Here is a 24,171-nt window from a genome sequence, read left to right as displayed (position 1 = left end):
ACACAGTGCTCTCACTACTATCCTGCGAGTACAACACACTGTCAACGGCCAAAGCAGTTTCAGTCAACTTGACCTTTGGAACAAATTTATGAAAGCATGGTATACGTCCTAGATCCGCATCAACCAACGTGATAGTGGCAAATTCTTGGGCGTAGTTATTCGCGGTAGTGCCCGGAGCATCGTCACAAACTTAATCTAACGGGCTTCTGTTGACGGCTCGAGACTTCACTTATTTATTTTTTGTGGAAAGGCAAGCAGTTGGACAACGTCAGCTGGGACTTTTTTCAAATGGCCTGCGAGCGTCCTTTTTGGGAAGTCATGATGCTCATGTCGAAGTAGTTCCTCTCCAACATAAATGGCATTGAATGTGCAAGGGCAGCAACAACAATTATGATTGTTTGGTGTGAGCCATAGATTGGTGTGAGCCATCTACAGCGCGTGCCGTAGCTGGTATACATCGAGAACAATTTGCGGCGTCAACCATTGCAGAGAGAGCCGCAAAAGAAGAGGTAACTACAGGGCACGTGCGAAAGCAAGGGGGGAGAGGAATCGAGATGCATGCATCCTTCCCGCTGCAACTGCCAACGCCTGCGCCTTCCTCTGGAAGGACCCACCGCCTCCCTGTAGAAGCGGTGGCTCCTCGCCGGCTGTCCAATCCGTCTCCCGGGGTACCAGCGTACAGGAACGTGCGCCGTGAGCGCAGAGCAAAGTAGGCGAGAAAAGGGCGTGTAATAGAATTTACTGTGGCAGATTGGGCGAAAGGCAGGTACTGGCTGAATAAAGCTGCCAAATGTGGCCTGCTATTGCTTGGAATACAAAACTTCGTAGTCATAATTATAAAGAACAAGTGCCTAAATGGCTTGTGTAGGGCTTGTAAAACTTTGAGAAGGCATGCGAATCGGGGCGAGACTCAAGATTGCGAGGGAGAGGGGTCAGGCACTCATCCTTTACTAAAAGTCCACCAATGCACGTTTCAGTTATTTCTAAAGAATTCGGCAATCCTCAGTCACATACTTTATCATCATTATCATCATCGTAATCATGAAGTTACTATACCAACTTTTTGACAACGAATGTTACAATAGACTACCATCCGCTCCTGTATTTTAATGATGGATACTACTCCTTTGTCCTATCTCCATATATTTCCTTATTCGACGCAATTGTCTTTTCTCAGATCTCACAGGTCTGTGGCTTTCCGCTACAGTGCCAAGATCGAATAAACTCCTTCGTCTTAGATAGACTAGTTTCTCCTCCTAAGTAACTACCAAATCAAACACCATCAAAAGTTGAAAAATTTGAACATGCTCTAGCAATATAGTTCGTCAAAAGCTGCTCCACTGCCGGTTTCTCTGTTATTTCGTGGAGCATTTGCGAAGAAGTGGGACCGTTAAATCTTGTCCAGTGCCCGCACACGTCGTATGAGGAAGTCTGAGATCATAAAGAGGCTTATCAAAGAAGGACATCAAAGCACCTTTCTCGTCGGACTGATGCCAGCTCCAACGTTTTGTCACCGAATGAGAAAGAGAGGAGAGGGCTAAACTCAATGCTAACCTTTCAAAAAGCACTGTAAAACCTAGATTGCAAACAGAAGCAAGCTAATAATGTTCTGATATAGGATAAAACCTAGCAAATACCAATTACTGACACAAATGTCCAAATTCTCAATTTACCATTCGAGAGTTGTAGCCAGAAGCTCTGTCTTGCTGACAACGATGGTCCCCACCGTGCTAAGCTTATAAAAAAATCCACAATACCAACCCCGAGCCCACGACCACGCAACCGCCTAGACATTTTGAAATACTGATGCAGCCGCCTCCTTGCTCCAAGTTACCGACACCCATTAAGCCAAAAAAGCCTCGAGGGCCTCTGTACTTTGTGTGCTGCTTTGTTTCAATCTGCTGTGCATAGTCCGCCTTTTAGCTGACCGAAAATAATAAAGAGAAAACTTCGTCTTTGTAGCAGCTTGGTAAAAAAACACACCCACGACGGCGAAGTAGTGCTATCGTGTCCTGCGTTCTTTATTACTAAAAAAAACATTTATGAGAGGAGCGCTAGGCGAGAAATTTTTGTGCACCTGCCCTGCGGAGCGCTACACCATTTCGGGACGCTTTGGCTTTGGCTCTCTGTCCGAGCCCTTTTCCCTAAATCTTGCAGGGCTGCAGGGTCCGTGCCGGTAAGGCGAACTAACAACAGCGCGCATGAAGGGGTCACGTTCGCAGAGACGTCCGTGGGGAATTGGCACTCACATATAAAATGGTATATGGTGCTTGAAGAAGGGCAAAAAGTACGTGTGGCGGGATAGAGGGTGGGCTGAATGCCACGGAGTAGGATGCTGACCTAAACGTATAGCCCCTATGCACATTTTATGTCCCTTGTTATTATCGGAATTTTCCGTCACGTACGAGCACAAGTTCAGCTTTGATCTGTAATGAAAATAAGTTCCCAGTCAAAGACATGGCTGTTCACGCTTTTTACTCAGTGTTCCGTCTTCTGGGGCTCTCATGAAAACATGGGTGAGCACCAACCTGCCTAGTTTTCCCTGATTATGATACATTTTTGTCCATTTGCCGAATGTGTTTTGTAATTTCATATTCATTATATTATTTTGCTCAATATCCGAATTTTTCTCGCGAAGAGAAGAAGACTTCTACAACCACGCACTATGCTTTCCGCCTAATGCCTGATTGTTTATTTGCATGCTCAAAGTATAATCTAGGCCTCCCTACACCTCTCTAATGCCACGAATCGGTTACGTCACCCGCTTTTAGTCAGGTGATGGCTGCCAGCTATAACACCGGCGGAAGACTTTCTTGTAAAAATGGGTCGCAATAACGTGGTAATAGAACATCTATTGGCAGTTTGCCGCCACGGCTTCTAATAAAAACATTTATATCACTGTTTGCAGAATGTAGAGATGGCGCCTTTTCCGGAATTTTTTATATGATACTGATAAATGATGTAGTGTCACGCTATCCTTAATCTAATTTTTATGTTCCGTTGTTATCGGGAATCCCACCACAACTTAAAGTCTTAAATTTGTTGTACATCCTGTGGTAATCTCGACTATGGGATAGGCATGCCAAGGCACCTTGGTCAATGGTTAATTTTTGTTAAACTAGGGGTTCCGTACATGGAGAACCATATTTCTCTATACCAAACGTATCACTGGTTTCCAATTCTCAACAAAAGCATGCGATTGGGACAATTTTGGTTCATTCGTTTTTTTCTAGAATTGCAATGGGTTTTGTTTTGTGCTTTACCCTATACATTCTTAACCGACTGTGTGCTTCCATGTGTTCTTTCTTGAAGTAAAGAAAAGAGGCGTGGTAGTGTTCACGATGTGTCTTTTTCTGATATTTTTCTGGTCTGGGGTTCTGTTCCCACCCATACCAACATTTTCAGAACTTTTTTAAACACAAATAATGTACTTTGCCGGCACACGCTTCCCTGCAAATTTTGAGGCCAATCTAAGTGATCATTCACTAACTTTTTATTGTTTCTTGATCGGAAATGTTTTTTACTATGTGCTTGTAACGACGACGCCGGGCTTTTCACATACGAGTAACTGTGGTTTCGGAGTAAAAACGCTGTGAAGAACACTTTTCCTTTAGAATGAGTGGGATTTGCTTCAAATAATAATAAATGGTGGTATGTCATAGCAAACTGCACGAGCAATTTGGTCTCCACGGTTTCATTCGACAGCAGTTTTTATGAATCGGCTGCTGATTGTGCCACGAAAGCATTAGCGCAACTAATGAAAATGCTGGCCAAAGTGCGAAACATGAGGAAGACTACGAGGAGGAATAAACGTCTCTCTAAAGCAGTCGGGCCTGGGGATTATATACCCGCGTTAGTATAAATGGGGGCCTGTTGCCCAACTAGGTAGGCTGTGCTAACGTTCAGAGGATAGTTCGTCACGGAAAATTCGACATAAAGATTGTTTGAGTGCTGTTTTGATTGGCGTTCGTCGCCTAGTTTCCTGTTAACCTGTTTAGTACAAATAAATCTGTCCGATAGCTATAGTTTTTATATATTTAATTCTTCAAACTCTCCTCTAGCACTCAGCGTTATAATTTTCAGCTGACTTACTCCGCACTCTCAGCTGTTGCCGGTTGTGCATGTGGTAACTTGCGGGTGTGGAAACACATATGTTGAAACTACCATATGACGCATACAGCGGAGTTAAAAATCGCATAGTTGTGGCTTCTGCTTGATCATTTCAAGCCTGCAGTATTCCCTAAATAAATAAATAAATAAATAAATAAATAAATAAATAAATAAATAAATAAATAAATAAATAAATAAATAAACAAATAAATAATTATATAAGCAAACAAACAAATAAATAAATAAATAACTAGCAAACAAATAAATAAAGAAAGAAATACCATTAGCCGCGCTTGCATGCTAATTGCGAAATAATACTTAGCGAGTACAGTGCAGTTTAAAAACGCTCAAGTATATTAATCAAGCTTTGTTAAAGCCTACAAATATTTCCCAAGCAGGCCACCAAGGCTGCTGATGTGAGCATATTTTGTATTTTTAAATTATGCATTACATAATTGGTTGGGTAGCACACGCCACGGGACAATTTTTTTATATGTCCGTATAATTGTATTTTATTTATGCATTCATGCATCAATTTTTGTGAGATTTGCTGTAGCATGTATTATGTATTTGTGATGTAATTTCGTTTTTGCAATAAACGTGTACGCCGCCGATTGGAACCCTACATAGGATTTAATTACAGAGAGTTAAAGTGGCGAATTTTCATTTTGTGCAACCTCAGTGGTGGCTCTGCATCGGACAACGCTGAAAATGGACGTTCGTAAAATCTACTTCAACGACTTCAGCAGCCAAATGTATGGCTCAAAATTTCAGATACAGGTGTGCTCCAGACTTCCCTTCACAAGGCACGTGATGCTCGCTGAGTACACCGACTGAGCATACGTCCCCAGCCACAGCTGCAATCGACAACGTTCTTAAATGCGTAGCATTCTTTGCAGCCTACCCCCACAGCTCGGACCGTGTAACGCCCTGCATTTCCGCAAAAATGAACATATCGTGGAAGTTACCCCTGTAATCGCTATAATGGCTTAAATCGAGATAGCTAGTCGCACAAAATTTTGATAAACTAAAAAATAAGAAAAATCATTAAAAATTGCGAGAAATTGAAAAACCTATACCGCACGGCATTTCCAGAATAATGCAGTTTTCGCGAATGTTCACCTGTAATCGTTAGAATAGCGGAAATGGAGATAATTGGTGGGGCGAAATTATGAAAAACTGAAAAATAGGAAAGTAGTTAATTACCGAGAATGGCAAAACATATATCGCATGACATTTCCGCAATATTGCCGATTTCGCGAAAGTTCCACCTGTAACCGTCATAATAAATAGAGATAAGTGGTGGAACGAAGCTTAGCAAAACAATAAAATTAATAAAGGTATAAAATGACTACGAAAAATGGCGAACGGTGTAACGACATGCATTTCCACAATGATACAGATTTCACGAAAATTCCAAATGTAACCGTTATAGTATCGCAAAAGGAGATAATTGGCTGACGAAATTTTGAAAAACTAGAAAATCAGGAAAATATTTAAAAATATCGGAGAATGGCGAAACGTATACCGCATGGGATTTCCACAATACTTCTGATTTTGCGGAAGTTCCACCTATAGTCCTTACATTAGCTAAATGCAGATTAAGCTAAACTTCCAGTTGTAATAGTTCTAACAGCGTAAATTGACGTAATTGCTTGGAGAGGATTTGACAAACAAAACATTGGCTGGACAAAATATACTCAATACGCGCGGCATAAGAATGCTACGCTTTAGTAGATATTTCTCTGAATTTCCGCAGTATTTTTTTTTCGGTTTTTCGACACTTCGTCTGACCTACCTGTCGAATCGCAATAAGAGCGACACATGAGCATTAAGCTGTTGGGAGCGAATGACTGAGTCTCTCTTGGTGGTGGCGTGCCGACGACTCCACACGCTGCCATACATTACAGCGCTACCGCGAACATTCTGTCATACTTTGCGACGTCTAAGATGAGGTCTTACGGCGTCCACAATATTCATTTATAACTTTTCTTCGTGCGTCAGTAATTTTGCTCACGCCGCACTTCGAACGGACAATGGGAGCCTACGGTGAAACCGAAACTGCAAAAAGCCAGTAGTGGCAAGTGCAGCGCTCGGGCTATCGGGTTAAGCCGGGCCAGAACGGTATTAAGGGACTCTGGCCGGGCCTAACTGCTCGCTGTAAACGGCCTATACAGTACTTGTTTTGAGGTTAGTCTGGCAATTATTTTTACTTCATTACCAACAAACACGCATTGGGGTTTTCACACTGTTGGTATTTATCGCTCTTGTAGCTCCGCATCTTTGCTGGAACGGGTATCCTTCTCCACTTTTCTTTTTGTCTCTTTTATTAGCTGGGGATGAAAAGAACTGACCTAACACATGCTTTGGATCATTTTATTTCAGTCGCTGGTGTTCGCACTCAAGCGCGGCTACCGCTTTCTTCGTGTCAGAACGCCGGTTTTAAATGGAACATTTGAAACGTGAAGTTGTTGTCGATGTACAGAAGTTTAATTCTTTTGTAGTTTCGCCGACTATGGGGTCTAAATTTTATTCTGTATTCTAGAACACCGAGGTCGCTTTGTAAGCAATACTGTTCTTCAATACTGTACGTGCGGTGTTATAGCGACGAAAAGGGCAAATAATATGAAATGGCACATTTTTTAAAAACCCCTGAACGGTTCGCCATTAGACTTCATTTTTCCTGATGCAAAGGCATCTGTTTTTTTAAACGTGCTCGTCTCAAGGTTTGCAAAAATTTAAGGTTGCACGCATTCCCGCGGTAATATCGGTTGCAGGAAAAATATTTGTAGTATCCATCAATTTGAAAATGCCTCGATAAATTTCTGACACTCGTTTTAGTACGAGCACGGCTTCCAGGCAAATGCACTCAGTTCAAAGAAAAAGAGAGAGCACGTTAAAAGGTGGAGAGAGAAGGCTGAGAGGGGTTCCAGCTGGGAGACATGAGGCAACAATTCGTGTGCGATCAGTTATCCACTTACGAAGCGCCAGCTGTACAGACGAGCGGCAGCTGCGCCGGTGTAGCATGATCCCCTGCAGCTGCCCCCTGATATTGCTAGTCGAGCCTCAAAAGAACGAAAGGAGTTCCGCTGAACAGCGGCGCTCATGCAGAAGTGGCGCCGCGTAGTTTGATCACACGAAGGCTTAAAACTGATGATAATCGTTGGCGTGTAATGGCCAGAGACCAACTGGGTCAAATAGCACCAAAGGAAATTTTGATGACAGCGATGTAAACGTAAACAGTAATTATGGTACTAAAAATAAAAGTGAAGCAAAACAGATGGCAAGGAAGATGGCTGGTGTATAGGGATAAGGTGATTATGCGTTATTTTAAACGAGCTGCAAAAATTAAACTTGAAATAAATCCTCAGAAAGGCGCCTACTAAAAAAAACAATGTTTCAGGAGCTAAAAAGAAACTAAATATTTCTGTTTTAATAAATACTTAATAACGCACTTAATAAAAACAAAATATTCATCGAAGTGAATGATGGGTGCGCTTGTATGTGTTGTCTGTAGAGTTCCAGGAAGTATTTGGATCGTCTTGCGGAAATTACGGAGACATTTTCCACACCTGCTGCACAGAGGTCGTGGTGATCCTGATAGCAGGTGTGAGTGTGTCACGTGTGTGGTACCTATCCAGAACCTGCATAAAGCAACGTCAGTTATTTTCTTGCGTTAGTCAGTTGTGTATTGTCCCAAGTGTAAATTTATTACCCGTAATTTGTTGTCTGTCAGTTCACTACACGTGCGTTCCATCAATTATGAAGATGTCTGATATGAGGCCTGAGGTAAGTGTGAAGTAGTGTTCCTAAAGGCGGCAGCAGCGGTCCTTTCAGTCACCAACTTTTTGCATGCAATCACAGCATGGCCTCGAACCCAGCAAAAGGTAAGTTGATGTTTTGGAGCATATACAGACATTATCAATTCTAAAAATTACATGAATTATATGTTTTTTGTGATTTGAAGAAGAGAGTGCTCCAACAACGCTCAAAGTATTTGCATAGATGGTTGGCTTTGGAATTTTATTTCCAAGAATGTGTTGTACAATCAGAACAATTTCATATGCTTTTGTTACGAATATAGTGGCATGTAGGCACATGGGTAGGCACGTAATAAAGTCTGAGACAACAATCGCCTCATCGGTTTTTATGTACGACCTTAATAACAATTCCTTACAGTGCGGCGTTCCTTCAGTCGTATTGCAACAGCCAATTATAGTATCGCTCAGCCCATAGCAACACGACAGTAACTTGGCTCAACAAATCAGCTCATTTAAATTTTAGAGCACCAATTAAGGTGAAGCTAGTTACTGCAGAAAAAGCCAGTATTGAAAAACGCCTAACCATGTAATCAACTTCATTAAATGGAATAAAAATGGCCAATACTGTTATTGTCGTGCCCGTGATTCTATAAATAAATTGTACATGTCCTCTCGAGCTGGCCTAACATGTCCTGATGGCTGGCCTGGCGTGCGAAGGATTTTATTTCGGGGACCAGGGAAAATGCTTTCTTCCTCCTAAGGTATCAGAGATAACATTGAATAGAAAAATAAAATCGAACAAAAAACGAAAAGTAGAAAAGGTGTAATAATCAATCAACTCGACCTTACAAAATGCGGTGACATTGGATCACTCTAGATGGCACCTAGACTGCTTTTAATGGTATTGTGATTAAGAGACATGGCAAAACGGCTGGCCCGAATGATGGGAGCGGACATCGAACCCGCTACGGTTATGCTAGTTTTTGCTGCAGACAAATATACTTCGGTAGTCGGACTAGTAAATGTCCCCTTTATGACCTCCTTAAGCCTCCTGATGTCAATTTTTTTGGTGGGGGAGCCTCCACTCTTCTGTGTCCTTCAAGCCCTTCCTGCTTTGGAAGGACTGAAAATATGTTATTTTTATGGAATCAATATGCACTAATAATAATATTAAGCTATTGGGTGTTACAAACCCGCATTTACACATCTGACGCTGTCTACATTTTTGTGGCCACGCTGCAACTTTGCACTAAACGGAAGACTGAATACTAGCCCATTTTTCTCGTTGGCGTGACTATACGATCTGGTCCAGCTCTAGGCAGGGATTCCTGCCCGCACGATTAAAATTAAAAACGGGGGGAAGTTTGGAGATAAGCCCGGGTTCTAGGGTAGCAGATGTTGAGCTTTGTGATGGCTGGGACCTTGTAGGGTAATGGGATTTTGCAATATTTTGGCTTATGGTCCGCTTTATGCGTGGCTGGAAAAATAAAATACAGGCTCACCTTCTTTTTTTCCTCCCATTCTGCCTATATTCGGTACCGTAGCGTTCCTTTCAAAGATTTTTCTAGCAAGAAGCCTAACCAAGAATTTAAGGTTTTAGCAGGGTCTATCGCTTCTAGGCTACCGTGCAGTTCACTTTCACTCTTCACTTACCGGTAAGGATTCCCTTGAGCACGATTGGCAGTCGTGTGATGCTCTTCAGCCATACCACATCCCGCCAAGTGACCGACTGGTCAAAAAACTTATTCGTGTACTCGGTAAGTGATGACCGCTCGGTGGCGTTGAGATGGGCAAATATGCTACCTCTGAAGTTTGCCAACCTGTGTCACAAAAATTTGAAAATACGCCATTATTTCGTTTTCTAGGCCACACATAAAATAGGTGTCCCGTTATAAATGTTGCGCATTGCGCGCTGTTAGAGTTACCTTTGACGTCAAAACTACTGCAAGGGGGGTGATGTAAAATGAGATGGAGTTGTACCGGGTGATGCCCGGAGAAATTTTACAATTACGGACTGAGGAGGCAGCTATTGCTGTGACATGCTGTCATTGCTTTGCATAGGGTGGTAGCTTTTGAAAGAAAATTTTATGCTGTTCGAACGTAGTCTCTTGGTAGGACTGCGGTATCTCTGCACCCAGACGTGTAACATACAATGCCGTTGCAGGGAGTTTAAAAGTTTAGACAACCAGCTTACTTTACTGTGTATAGCGCATGATGTGCCATTGGTTATGATGGGTTGTAACCTGTTCAGCCCAAAGAAGGCATGCCACTCGATACGTATGAGTTTCACTTACTGTTCAGGTAGCGAGTCCACGCGCACGAAGCCATGGCAGTAATGTTCATAGGTAGTTTAAGAATTCCTTTTGCATAAATGTCTTTGCCGCGCGAGTGTGAGAGTAACAATTGTTTTCAAATGGGCGCATATGAAGATGCCATTCGGCAAAGCAGGTACACTTCATTTGGTACAGAGGTTGCATTTTAATTTCCAGGTGCAAAATTTGACAGTGCTGAGGAAGAGCGCTTTTCGTATTGATTGTCTTAAAAATTCGCGATTCCTCAAACAAAACCAACTCCTAGTGATGTTCTTTGTGCGAGCCTTTATACATGCAGGTTACGCTGCTATGCGGCTTCCTTCCACTCAGGCTTTAGGAGAATTTAGTTTGCGCTGGTAAAAGTACTGGTACAGTCTGTAGATACATTTTTCACAGCTTGTGTTTCATGAACCCAACTACGTCACCCAGGGGTCAAAATATTGCCAGTCTCAACCAAATCGCATTGAAGTAGGTATGCTGCCTTTAATTGATTTCTTTTCAGGGTGCTTACTTTCAATACAACTGGGCGCAAATCCACATGTGTTCATAGCCAATTCTAGTGAAGAAAAATGTATATATTTATGATTAATAGTGGCTAACATTCGTTGTATTTGTCACATTTTGACAACCTTTGTTATTTTCAATCGTTATAAGAAGCAACCACCAAAGCCTGCCCTATTAGTGGTGCTACCAACAGGAGGTGACTACAATAGAGAAGCCTTCTTTTGAACTAGCGGAAGAAAAGGATGAAGGAGTGAAAGCCCAATGGTGCAGGGAGCATAGAAAAATGAATGGCACAACCGGCAAACGGATCGCTAGAAAGCGCCACTAGCATCTGAATGTGCTTATTTGTCCCGAAGTGTGCATGTCGTCGCATGTAGTAATTTTTTGTTGAGTCTCGCCTGATCCCATCAAAGCATCCCTTTTTACGACTTCTCAGAACCAAGCGCTGTAATTCTGCGAGATTCGGGAAGGAGTACGACAATATTACCTTGAAACCGAACACGGAAGCTTGCCATTCTTTCACTGTTCTTGCTGTGATAAGTTTGCAATGTTTTTTGGATTTACGGCTTGCAATTCACCGAACACGTAAAACAGTTCGTGCCAAATGTCACCAGTCAAAGTTCCCTTACTGTAATCCGTTCCCCTGCCAATTTTTATTACAATGTGGCTTCAATAGAATTTTTTTATGTTTCGTTATTACTGTAATACGCATGTAAACTCTTAAGTTGCGCCCAATAATGTAAAACAGAACATAGGTGATATTTCTCCTGTGTTATCCACAACCTACTAAGCTAGGCCAAAGTTCCCGCTTAACCGTACTTACATCAGTCCTTTCGGTATCTTGAACATGTTCCGTGCATCAGCAAATCGGTTGCCATAAAATGGCGAACCAACAGTGACAACCAAAGCACCATAGCCAGATGCTTCCGCGCGCCGCACAAGGCTCATTGTTATAGCGCGGTTCTTGAAAACATGCAACTGGAACCACAGCACCGCCTTGGGCGCACTCATCCGTACATCCTCGAGAGCGGTAGTACTCAACGTGCTTACAATCATGGGTACACCATGAGCTTGGCAGGCTGCGAAGAAGAATAAAAAAAAATTGCCAAAGCGTCAGTAGGAACTGCAATTATAGCCACGGAAGATCTCGCTTAAAAAGAAAGCAGTATATATTACTGTATTTACTCGATTCTAAGCACCCTCTTTTTTTCCGCGATCGTGATGGCCAAAGCGAGAGGTGGATTTTTAGATTAGATAAATATAATATGAGCGCCCCCGCACACACAAATGCGCACTTGCACACACAAACAAACGCTTTTCCTGGCCGTATGTACACGGTACGCCGCAGAAAACGTTTATATCACACAAACAGTGAACTCGCTGCTTACATCTGATATCCAGTCACGTTTACCGCCACTAGAGTGTGTTACAACTTGACCTGCTGCTTTTAGTGTCTGCTGAGCACGAGGAAGCGGGTTCGATTCCCTGCCGCAGCGGTCGCTTTTCTGATGGAGGTGACAAGCAAGAACGCCCGTGTCTACGAGGTTTCCGCACACGTTAAAGATCCCCAAGTGGTCAAAATTATTCCGGAGACCTCCACTACGCCCGCCTGATTGCCTACGTTGCGCCGGCACGTTAACCCTGCAGTCAATCAAATTAATGCTTTCAGTGTCTCACAGCAGGTTATCTTCTCCTCCGTCAAAGTGGTGTACAATCTAATATTCCTTAAAGAAATTGTCCACAATGTCAACTTAGACCCGCTTCTACGCGCCTGAAATCCACTTTGCAGGTTCATGGGAACGCTTTCTGCAGCTTCTTCGTCATGCTATGTTTTCTGTTGTGTCTTGTTCGAACGCAGCAGCACGAGACACAAGCCGGCCAACTTCAGCGAGCGGGAGCGCACGCTTCCACTCTAGCCCGGCGGCGCACGAAAAGCTGGAGACTGCGACACTCTCACATCTCCGGCTCATTCACAGGACGAGCAAGCACGGTTGGGGCCCTGGGCAACGCGCCCTTCCTCGCTGAAAAGGGGGTGCTTAGATTGGCATGCGCGCTTCATTTACATGTTTTAAATGTAGGGAGAGTGCTTAGAATCGGGGCTTGCTTCGATTTGCGAAAATACGATATTCGTGATTCAGTTCAAAGTGTCGACGTCTAGGTTCCAATAAAAAAACAAGTAATATTTTAGACGACATATGCCAAGGAGCTTGAGTGCATTGACTCTTACGGCGAGTAGGAAACATTTCTTTCTTTAACAAATGTATGAGTTCTGTATTCCCTGAATTCAACATTTTAAATAGCCTATCTTTCTCTTTTGTCGATGTGTAAACAGCAAGATATAAATTAACACGTAAGATATCGTGGAATTGCCTAAGAATTTAGGATTGGGGTCAAGCATTACTCAGCGCACGAGCAAGCTTTTCGCAGAAGTTCAACTTATAGTTTCGAGGATATGGTGCCCTCAATTGTGGCCCAAATCCTCTGGTAAGCATTTAAATTAATAGTAAGGCGCATACTTGGGACATGTACGCAATCCTTCCTCAATTCATCTACTAGCCGAATCCGTTACCCCTCATTTTACGGAGACTCAGCTACGGCCGTATGGGGCGCTGGAGCATTCTCTCATTTCTGATCTTTTTGCGCCGGTATTTCTTCGAACTCCGAGGACCTCCGTTTCCCACCGTAGATTTGGAGGCTGAACGTTTAGGTGGTTTCACATATTCACTCACTTTAATGGCAGCCTGCGCAGTAGCCAAGAACCGTAGCGTTTTCAATAGATTTGGATTATGAAACACATGTAGCACTGTTACTCTGAGTGCAACTGGTTAGGGAATATTGCGCATAGGTCTTGCGGAAAAATATCAGCGACGTCCGTCTGCTTTGCGGTCTTAAACCTTTGTGTGGGTTGAGCTCCGTTCTCAGGGCTTGGTGTAGCTGGTAACACGCGATGCCAGGCGCATACGCGCGTTTGCGCCGCCAAGTAAATCAGACAATCCCTGCGAACGTACTTTGTCGTGAACCTAATTGCTACTACTGTAATTACGATGCTTAAATCACTTATCTATGCCTGCGCACTTGTGTCTTACACACGCGTGTATGTATGTGGCCCCCCGCTGATTTATTAGGTTTATTTCTACTCTGTTAAAATAAGCGACCTAAGGTGGCATGGGAGATGCGCCTAATCTGGAGGCTTTGTGTTCTTATTTTACAGACACCCCAATTTCCGAAATATTTTTACGCTTCTGTACCGGAGCTCTCATGAAAAACTGGAACCAGTCTGAACATTATATCGCTCGTGCTTTATTTTTCTAACTGTGAAACCTTTGATTTGTTATCCAATGGCCGCGCCAGCAAGGCCAAGGAGCCGGACAGTTGCCATTGTCCTTTTGTTGCCTTGGTTGGCAAAAATAGTTTCAAGCTTGCGTTAAAATTCTTACACTTATATCGACACATGCAGTGTTTTGAATAAAAAACACGCTTCTTTCATGGTATTTTTATTGTTGAAGCGAAGAAATAGTGTTAGTAAAGTCATTAATGGCGAATAAGGCGGCCGTTTGGCCAGAGGGCAAACGGGCCTTCCCTTTTTGAAGCAAGATAGTTTCGTAAACTTGTTTACTCGCACGGTCGATTTTCAAGGGTAACAAATTCCTTTCGCGCGTTATGAAATGCTAAGAGATGGAAGTTGCAAAAGCAACACGTATTTGTATAAAGTTTATTAGCTGTGGCTTTCCAGAATGCCACTGCGGGATGTCTAGTTTTATACATGCTAATCCGCGGTGCTAAATATCGTTTCATTTCTTGGTCACAGCCTGGTTGACAGGAGTGCTACTGTGGGTGCGGTTACCTGGCTTAACTGAAACTCATCAAACATTATTTCTAGGATAAAAGCGAATTGAAATCTCATAAATCCTTCTTAAACACTCAGTCTGGAAACCAAGACTCTCCTAGAAAAAGAGAATTTTATAAAAGCTCAGGAGAGCGGCGTTCTTTTGTTCAAGGAACAAAAAGGAACGGCTGCGTGCAAAGTGACTTGGAGAAGAAGGTACAATCTACCACAATATCCTTGGACATGTATGAAACAAATGAAGAATGTTTGGTTCAGGTACTTTTAGGAGTAACATCTCTAAACTATCGAAGATGTAAAGTTGAAAGGCCTGACGACACTAGCGGAACAATTCAACAATCTCTACTCAAATAAAGGCAAACTTGAAGAAAAGTCACGTACCCCTCAGTCAAAACGACAACGATACCCGCCGCGGTGGCTCAGTGGCTAAGGCGTTGCGCTGCTGAGCACAAAGTCGCGGGTTCGATTCCCGACCGCGGCGGCCGCTTTTCTGATGGAGGCGAAAAGCAAAAACGCCCGTGTGTACGAGATTTCGGGGCACGTTAAAGATCCCGAGGTGGTCAAAATTAATCCGGAGCCCTCCACTACGGCGCGCCTCATCGCCTGCGTTGCGTCGGCGCGTTAAACCCTACAATCAATCAATCAAAATGACAACGATGGGGGAATGCGAAGCCTTTCATAATCAAGTCCAACAGGAAATGAACCAACCTACAAGTGAGCGCACCCATTCCACACCGCCTTATCATACACATAAGGTATTATTATGAGGACGGTTTGGTGCACCTCGATTGTGCTTTGCGATTGGCAGCGGGGGCGGCGCTCAGGACGCACCGGGTAATCGCTGCCGATATCTCTTGCAGGCTGTAGTTATGTGAGCAATTCGCAATCGCTATTATCTCGTTCTTCCGCCTGCGCTGTTTCCTGATTTTTTTCCCTTTCATGTCTGAAACAGATGTGTAGCCTGTACCAAACTGTGCGCAATACCGGTGCTCTGGAGTGTAGCCTGCGTTGGGATATATACCATTTTGCACATGCTGTGGTGTCGTCGACCGATGCCTATGGTCGAAGGGTGATTCATTTCGCAAAATGTGGCAGTGTAAAACTTGCCGGGACGTCAACCAAGCCACAAAATGCAGCACCGAAGCTGACGATATTGCAGTGAAGCTTGACATGACTTATGCAAAGCTGGAACAACTTATGTTTTTGCTAGCAACGGTCACTAAAATGGAACACTCAGCACAAAATATTGCCTGATAAGTTTGACGCCACGATAATGCGGCTAGACAAACACGACGAAGAAATAAAGTCAATCAAGAAGCACTTAGCTGCAGTTTAAAAATGGGAAATTGTGGAAACGCAAAAGAAACTGCAATATCTGGCATATGACCTTCAATGGCGCAGCCGCCGCCTTAATTTGGGTGTACATGAAATCCCTGTGACGTCTGCTTAAGATTTCCTGAAAAGATAAATGAGCGCACAGCCATTATTGTTGTGCCTCGCCTGTCATAGAGCGCTTTTGCGGTGATGCACTGGCTTCAAACAAAACCAGATAGGATACCAAGAATAATTATTCTCTAAGCAACCAGTAGAGCCCCAGTTCTGTCGCTTGTGCGCACGCCAGAAGTTGAGGGCCGCTAAACACCATGCTTGAATCCTCGACCACGCATAACCAGGGCCTTCTTTTGAAAGCGCAATTACTGGCCACAGAAAACGAATCACGTTTTGCTAGGCACTCAAATTGCAAAGTTCTGTTATAAAAAAAGAGGGAGATTACGCAATCATTGTTACGTAAGAAATACGACACAGCGAACTTGCACCTTAGGCTAGCCTATGCAAACTTTACAACGCGGGAATCGCACCACACGAATTCTTGGGAATCGCAAAGGTGCGTAAAAGTTTTTTTCCATTTATGAACCAGAACCGCCATTTCGCCCGATCAAGAATTCATTATTTATACTTGCTTTTTGAGATAATCAGTTTCGAATTTCCACTAATTATCATAACAGAAACATGGCATAATGAAGGGCCAGAAATGCACACACCGTCTTCTTACTCGCATTTTTTACAGCGAAGCTGTTCAGAAATTCCTTGTTTCCGGCGTTTAACAAAACTTGGTATAACATTATATGGAAAAGACATAATCGGCACCGGCACGATTGGAGCCTGCGTCTAGAAAATAAACGGAGTTAGAGTCAGTCGTCTCTACCACCCGGCTAGAACCGTCAGTTAGTGCCTACGACTAAAATGGCTTGCTCTCACTGTCACTTTGGGAAGAGGAATCACTCAACCTGCGTGACACAGAACACGTGATAGGGTACACGTTGCACCAGCGAGAGCCTATTTTAAGCGTGCGCGTTGCGTTCGTTCGTTCTGCTTCTTCGAGTTGCTTTTTTTCGCTGTTCTAGCAACAAAGATGGAGTAGAGGTTGTTTCCGGAGTGAAGAAGCAAATGGACTGAACTCATGGACTTAAACCATCATGGTGATCATGAAGGTTGCCTACAGCTTTGGTACCTTCAAGGCTTACGAGTTAGTGTGAGCCTCCTTCATTTTTTTTTCACAATAGGAGAGACCAAACGTGGGGAAGGGGTATTAGTTCTTATTCAAAAGTCGTTTGAGCGTAGTCTTCAGCACTTTCTGTGTTAGAAACGAGGACTATGAAATGATCACCGTTAGTGGTGCAGCACGTAGGTTTGGAGGGCTCTATGGACCATCAACTTACTCTTTTGACAATTTTTCTACGTTTTTTGAGAAGATTCATAGCTTTTCCAATAAAAAATAATTTGACTATGTAATTGGCACCGACTTTAATACCAACGTACCCTACAATGGTTTAAAAGAAATTACACTTCTTCCACGTGTAGTTCTAAATGGCTTTGAGGTTATATCTGCCTGACCAACATGAGTTACGTCGAGGGCTTCAAATGTACTAGATTATGTTATCACCGATTAATTGCACTTAAAGATAAAATCCGATGTTATGGCTGCCGATATAAGTTATCATTTAGCAGTATTTATACTGCTGAACAGTACTGATCAATTCAAGACAGAAAGAGAAAAGCGCACTTTGCAGGGTATCTCGACAAATGACGCGTTTTTTTTTCAAAATGAGTCATATCCACCTTACACGAATTTAGAAACAAGTGGAAATTTGTTGCCGGTCCTAAATGCAGTGCCGTCAAACCTATTGTATGACATATTTTACATGTCAGCTTTATGGCCACAAGTAATTAAAAAATATGCCGTGAATGTAACCAATATCGGCGTGATAAGTCTGGATTTGGCTCATACTGAGTTGAAGCCCTCAAATTGATGCTGAATTTAATAACACTTTATTTAATAGACTTCAAGCATTCTGCAATTGAGTTCTGGTGAAAAAGGGATTTAAAATATGCACCAGGGCCTCAAAAAAGTAGAACTATACATGGGGAGCAGGTGAGTCCTTTTCGCACCATTAGATTGTCTTTCCAAAATCTTCCCAAGGTTAATTATGTATCTTGGGCTCGCCTCAAGGCACTAAAGAAGTAAGCAAGCTCTTCACTTCTTTGCCATGAATTTCGAAAACGCTTCAAAAAATGCATGCTCATATCTTATTCATCTTCTTCATGAAGCGGTTCGTACTCTCAAAGCGGTGTGGGGGTTTAGCCAGGACTTGTAGGCGTGGCAATTTAGTTACGTACTGAAACGGTAAATATGGGAGTTAACCAACAAATATAACGAGGGGTATTTTGTAGTAATGCGGCAGACGGAATAAAATACTTGTGTCCCATCTCTGTTTCCTTTCCTTCGCTTTCATTCACTTCGTTGTTGGCATTAGGGGACAAATCTTTGCCGAACTCCTTACTGCCCTCTGTATTCGTAATATGCCAGCTCCAAAACACCAAAACAACTTCCGAAAACACCCACGAAGCAGTCTGAACACTCAAGCCAAAAGCAAAGTCCCATGGGGCAAACACATTTGGCTCATGTTTATAGTTGAATTAGCAGGATCGGCTCATTTTCAATACAAACTACATTCTGTGTGCACTTTTTTAAAGCCTTGTCTCAACTATTTTCTAGCCACCACTTTTTTAACGGAAAGCTGCCGAGTTTTTCTTGCCACTGCAGCTTTATCTGAGCCAGTTTCGGTTACTGAACGAGGTTCCTTTATCATTGAACTGCTCCTATGAAGGCCCCGTATCACTGTCATGTTTTGCCGATTCCTACGAAAAAGGAACCAACCACATTTTTTTGAATGACTCTCCCGCCACTTATTAAGTTTCCTTTCTGACTAAAACGATAACGCAATCAAGCCAGTGTGCAAAACCCTGGGTTAACAAAGACATACATATGTCAATGTTCAAGCGCAAAAACCGTCGATACAAGAAGTTCCCTCCTAGTAAACACCCTAACGTACTGATTGCCTAAGCACCTCCGAAACCAACTATTTAACATGATTAGAAAGCGAGAAACATTTACTATAATAATGAATTTTTTTCAGGATATCAAACGACAAGTCTTAGTATGGAGGGAGCTGAATTCCGTACATAGCTATCCCAGAAACTGTCAGCCAAACCACGACCATTATTCACGAGGGTCAGGCTGTATCCGGGTCATCTTCAGCCAATCTCTTCAACGATTTTTTATTTATGACTTTTCAAATAAGTGGTCAGAACAGGACAATTCGCACAATATAAATTTAAACTTGAACACTAAATATGTGTTTATAACTCCCACCAACGTTCAGGACGTACACAGTGCTGACCTAAATTCAAATAGCAGCAGTTCTTGCGATGTCGATAACTTGCAAGTTAGGACAGTTAAATTTCTTGTATATTTATTCACGTATAATCTGACACGCTAGTTTAACTTAATCTTGCCCACTGGCCTATTTACCAATATTTTGAAAGTTGTATTGATACTCAAAGGCCACAAGTGGCTTCAAAAATGTGTACCAGCATCCGCAACAGCACCATCGTCATCGGTAGGCTGTTGTGTGGTCTGAGGAAAAGAAATCCCAAGTGCAGACTTAATTCGCCACAACCATCAAACCACCACGCCGGAACGCACGCCGATCAACGAACGCCCGCGCAGCTCCCCTGCCGTGGTTTGAACCGTGGCGACACCGACCGGAGCGGGCGGAAACTATGATGGCAAACTGTTCGCATGGTGACGCAGTGAAACATCCCCCTCTCGAGGGGCACGATCAAATGCAGAGCCTTTCCGGGGGCGCACGACGTTAAGTAGTTTGCGTTACGTTAATGTTGTTGCACTTGTGGTAACTGCTGACGAGAGAGCGCTCGTCAGCAGTAATTTGAATGAGTCAAGGAGATAAGGCGCGTTCGTAGGCTCCCATTCTGTGTCGGCTTTGTGGCGCAGTGGGTAGAGCACCATGTACATTGCGTTCTGCCCGCAGGGTCGAGGGATCGAAACCAGGCGCCGGATAGTAGTTTTTTTATATAGTGTAGGGGGAGGGGTGCGGTCTACGACTACGGACGACTACGGACGTCAACGCGGGTGACATAGTGAGTTACTTAAATGCTCTGCATTTAGAATTATGAACCCGTTTCGATTATGCCTGTTTTTTCTAAAGTAATTTAAAAGCTTATACACCCTGGACTATCCAGATATCTTTAGCTGTAACCCCTCGTTAGGTGGTAATTTGCAGTATGGGTTCAAGAAACACTGCTCTACTGAAACTGCAATAATAAAACAAAAAGAAATATTATTACACACCTTCTTCTATGATCTTTAAAATTAGGGATTGATATTGACTTATCAAAAGCATTTGATTCATTCAGCCATGAAATTTCGCTCAGAAAATTACGTTCCTTCGGTAGTCGGCTACCGAAAGCGAATACTACACACATTTATCACAACCATTCGACACAATGGCTGTACCTAACCAGAGGTGAATAGATCGCATGAGTTGAGGACTGCAAGATGAAAAGCTTCGACAAACGGTGCACGCTGCTCGGCGAAAAAAGAGTGTGTGTTACTTGGCATGTCAGCAATACATTTGAGGCAAACCGCACGCTAATTATAATGCACGATTAACAAGGCGCCCACTCAGTTGGACTGGCAAGCGACGATCTGAGCAGCTGATCAACCTAACCGTTATTTTATCGGTGTTTTAGGCGGGGGGTGTTAGGTACACGTACACGCCACAAGCCTTACATACAACTTATAGAGCTGTGCCAGTGACGCCAAAATTTGCGAAACAACCTCACAGCCAAGTTACCGATTTCAATTTAGTTGTGACGTCAACAATACCAAGCGGAATTCTCTCATACCTAAATCACTAATATTTACAAAGTACCTCTACCTACCCAAACATGTCTATTGGGCAACCGGGGGTTGCTAAGCAACGCCTGGCAGTACGGATTGGAGGCGATGCGATCAACAGCATGGGCTGTGCAGTCTGTTAGAAAAAGCCGCAAGGGATCCGTACGGCTCTATCCCGCAGTACGTGCTGCAACTCAATACAGTCACACCTTCCTCATCGCCGCATCAGCAAAACTCAGCAGGACTGAAAGGCGGCTGTTCACTCAAGTACCCATCTAGGCAAATGTGTCAATCGATGCTTCTTGAATTTGTTTATTGCATAAGTAATCCTTTATATACGAGAACCATGAATATACATAGAATATTCTTAATTTATCCTAGACGTTTGCACACGGAAATACCATCCAGAATCCTTATTTTGAGCATTGCTTTCTTGCAGTTTTCCCGAAGTCTTCGAAACAACTCCAGCTATACAGCACAGAGCTCGCAATATCCCCCGCTTTGCACACAAAGGAAACACTTTCCGCAAGTCAGGAGCTTCGCAAGCTTACTTTCTGAAAATTGAGTAACATTTTTACAGACACACTCACCACAACGCTTTAACGCGCCTATCTAAAATCGTCTCTATGAATGTGGGCAATCGGAATTCGAGCGCAGGAACAGAAAGTTAAGGAATACAGCAGGAAATACCAAACCTGCTGGCCTCGAGCCAGCCTTCTGGAGATTCGGTTCTCGCCACATTGCTTTTATTATTGTATTTTTTTAACTTGAATTTTATTTCAAGATTTTCTTGCACAAATTGCAGAACCCGCTTATTTCTATTGTTTGAAGAACACCGTTTTAAAGCAGAAAACATGATAGATGTCTTGTGCAATAGAGTAGCTACAAGGAATGTTTGCCAAATTTAAAATATCGTCTCTTTATTTCGTTTTTCCAGTTTAATGCTTGGCCATCCTGGATTTTTTATTCGCCATTTCTTAAAAAGCCTACCATACAACTCTGGAAATTCGAAACAAGGCCACAGCACTGTGACAGCCATTGTCTTGAGTGGTTCAAACAAGATTTGATGGCTTTTATATTCTGGCTCTGAGTAGGTCGGATGTCTGGTAGAACTCTGGACCCAACATTTCCCTGGAGCTCTTATTTCATACATAAATTAAAAGGGGAACGCTGAGTTTGGTTTCCTGGAGATTATCAAAATAGCTGTCGACCTTTTGTAAGAAAGAGTTTAGTACATGACGTGAATGTGCAAAAACGAACATCCCAAAAGAGCAAGGCCGAAAGCAACGCGCAAACATACAATGAAAGAACCTGATTTGAGGGTACCTAGGGAGGAGTTTTTACCATTGTTTTTCCAGCCCTCACCTGACTCGGCCCAATTTTGCTTACGTGCGAGCCCATCTGGTGACCTTTCTCTGGCATTAGATGACCCTCCCGTACTCCAGTAATAAACCCTTCTAGATAGTTTTTGGCCATGATAGAGAACTTTCGGGGGCCATGTATGAGTATGTGGGCATTGTTTTCTCTCAGGGAGGGCGCGCTTTTGTTGTTAGTAGTGCACAAGGGAAGGAAGCACGATCAATTTTACTCTCATGATAACAAACCTTTACAGATAATAAACTATTGTAGACATCCGCCAGGATGGCGTTGAAAGCAGGTATTAATTGACTTAAGGTATTGAGGTATTAAATTGAGGTATTAATTAATAGTCAACTGTGGTATGTACTTGGGCAGGTGCTGGGAAGGGCGGACTTGATACTAGAGGCAGCTCGTGTCAAGCAAGATTGAATCTTTTTATCTGTCCTGATCGTGTCCACAAGCAATGACATGGTCATTGTTGTGACTTTCTCTTCGTCACCCCTTGCAGCAGACGACGCTAACCATCATCATTTCATTACGCTTCACGAGCTGCCGCATGCTCATGTGGCGGCTCCGGCTCGCGCTGCTTCTTCTTCTAGTTTCCATTAAAGCCTCATCGGATCACGACGGGTCGCTACCCTTCCTGAGCATCGCGCCGCAGCTGGAGGACCCAGAGGTCCAACACATGGTGCCGAGAACCCGGGACTTCTAGACGACGCCAAGCCCATCGACGCATGGAGCCGCGAAAGCCCAGAAAAAGACGCGGCGCCTGCGATCTTGGCGAGTTCCCAGCTGCGTGCGACCGAATGGAACGACAGCTTCGACGACGCCGCAGCCTACGGGCGCAACTGGATGGCCTTCTAGCGGAAGCGGAAGACCACCTAAGGGGAAACAGAGAGGCGACGGCAGGAGCGGTGAGTGTACTGCTCGAACGAATCAATGCATGTTATGGCCAGATAGAGAAGTTGGACGAGGCGATCTTTGAAGAGACACCGGATGACCTAGTAGACAGCGAGACGACATACGCGGGACAATACCGCGACAAGGTTGTCAGCGCTACCGCGAACCTTCGTCTCAAGCTGCAAGAATCCCGGTCTTCAACGCCACGTCCGACGACCGTCCACCCATCACCGACTGGCAAATGCAAGCTTCCGCAGCTAGAGCTCCTCAAATTTGACGGGAACCGCAGATCGTGGCAGCGATTCTGGACGCAGTTTTCGGCGGCCGTCCACAGCAACGACGAGCTCAGCACGGCTGACAAGTTCAACTACTTGAGCAGCCTCGTGACTGGAGCAGCTGCATCGGCCATATCTGGACTGCAAGCGACGGAAGAGTGCTACAAGGACGCCATCGAGATATTGAAGAAGCGCTTTGGAGATGACCGCATCATTGTGCAAGATCATCTGCGAGGCCTCCTGGACCTGAAGCCGGTGTCGTCGTCATCCGACGTCCGACAACTGAGGCACCTTTACGATCGGGTCCAGGTTCATATCCGAAGCCTCAAGGCGCTTGGCACGAGTTCCACGACCTACTGCACCATGCTGCGTGAAATTCTTTTAAGGGTACTACCGACAGACATGGTCCTGCGGTTCCATGAGGGGCGCAAGACGCCATTTTCCCCAGATGGCGCTTCATTGAACCCACACGGCGACTCCTCCGGTCGAATGACCTCTCCGGACAAGGAGCTTCAACTGCTCTTGGATTTCTTCGACCATCAGCTCACGTGTCGGGAGGCTCTTGATGAACACGCCACACAGCAAATTCATCGAACCTCAGAAGATGGACGAAAACGCAGCTTTCTGCGTGACGTTGCAACGACCTCAGCTTTGCAAGGCACAGTGAGCAGGCTACAGCAGTGTTTGTTTTGCCACTCTGGAACGCACTCTGCCGAAGACTGTAATGCCGACCAACTGAGCCTTTCGTCCACAAAGGATATTCTCGCCAAAACACGACGATGCTTCCGTTGCCTCAAGAAGGGCCACATGGCTAAACAGTGCAGAAGCCTGTCTAAATGTAGAA

At 43.8% G+C, this 24,171-nt stretch overlaps 1 protein-coding gene across 2 annotated transcripts in view; it reads right to left on the bottom strand.

The window, feature by feature from the left end:
- The window catches only part of LOC144169195 (2-Hydroxyacid oxidase 1-like), a 109,753-nt gene that overhangs the window by 71,001 nt on the left and 14,581 nt on the right, over positions 1–24,171 (bottom strand). For both annotated transcript variants that reach the window (XM_077698237.1, XM_077698236.1), the window contains exons 5-6: positions 11,511–11,766; positions 9,525–9,691 (exon numbers count right to left, since the gene is read on the bottom strand). In XM_077698237.1, coding sequence (XP_077554363.1) covers positions 9,525–9,691; positions 11,511–11,766 — 423 coding nt within the window. The remainder of the gene's footprint in view (positions 1–9,524; positions 9,692–11,510; positions 11,767–24,171) is intronic.

This window comes from Haemaphysalis longicornis, unplaced genomic scaffold (assembly GCF_048455015.1).
Source record: "Haemaphysalis longicornis isolate Haplotype H1 unplaced genomic scaffold, Haemaphysalis longicornis Haplotype H1 scaffold_2, whole genome shotgun sequence".
Taxonomy (NCBI): Eukaryota; Metazoa; Arthropoda; class Arachnida; order Ixodida; family Ixodidae; genus Haemaphysalis; species Haemaphysalis longicornis.
The sequence above is the reverse complement of the archived record's forward strand: the minus strand, read 5'-3'. Positions and strand labels throughout refer to the sequence as shown.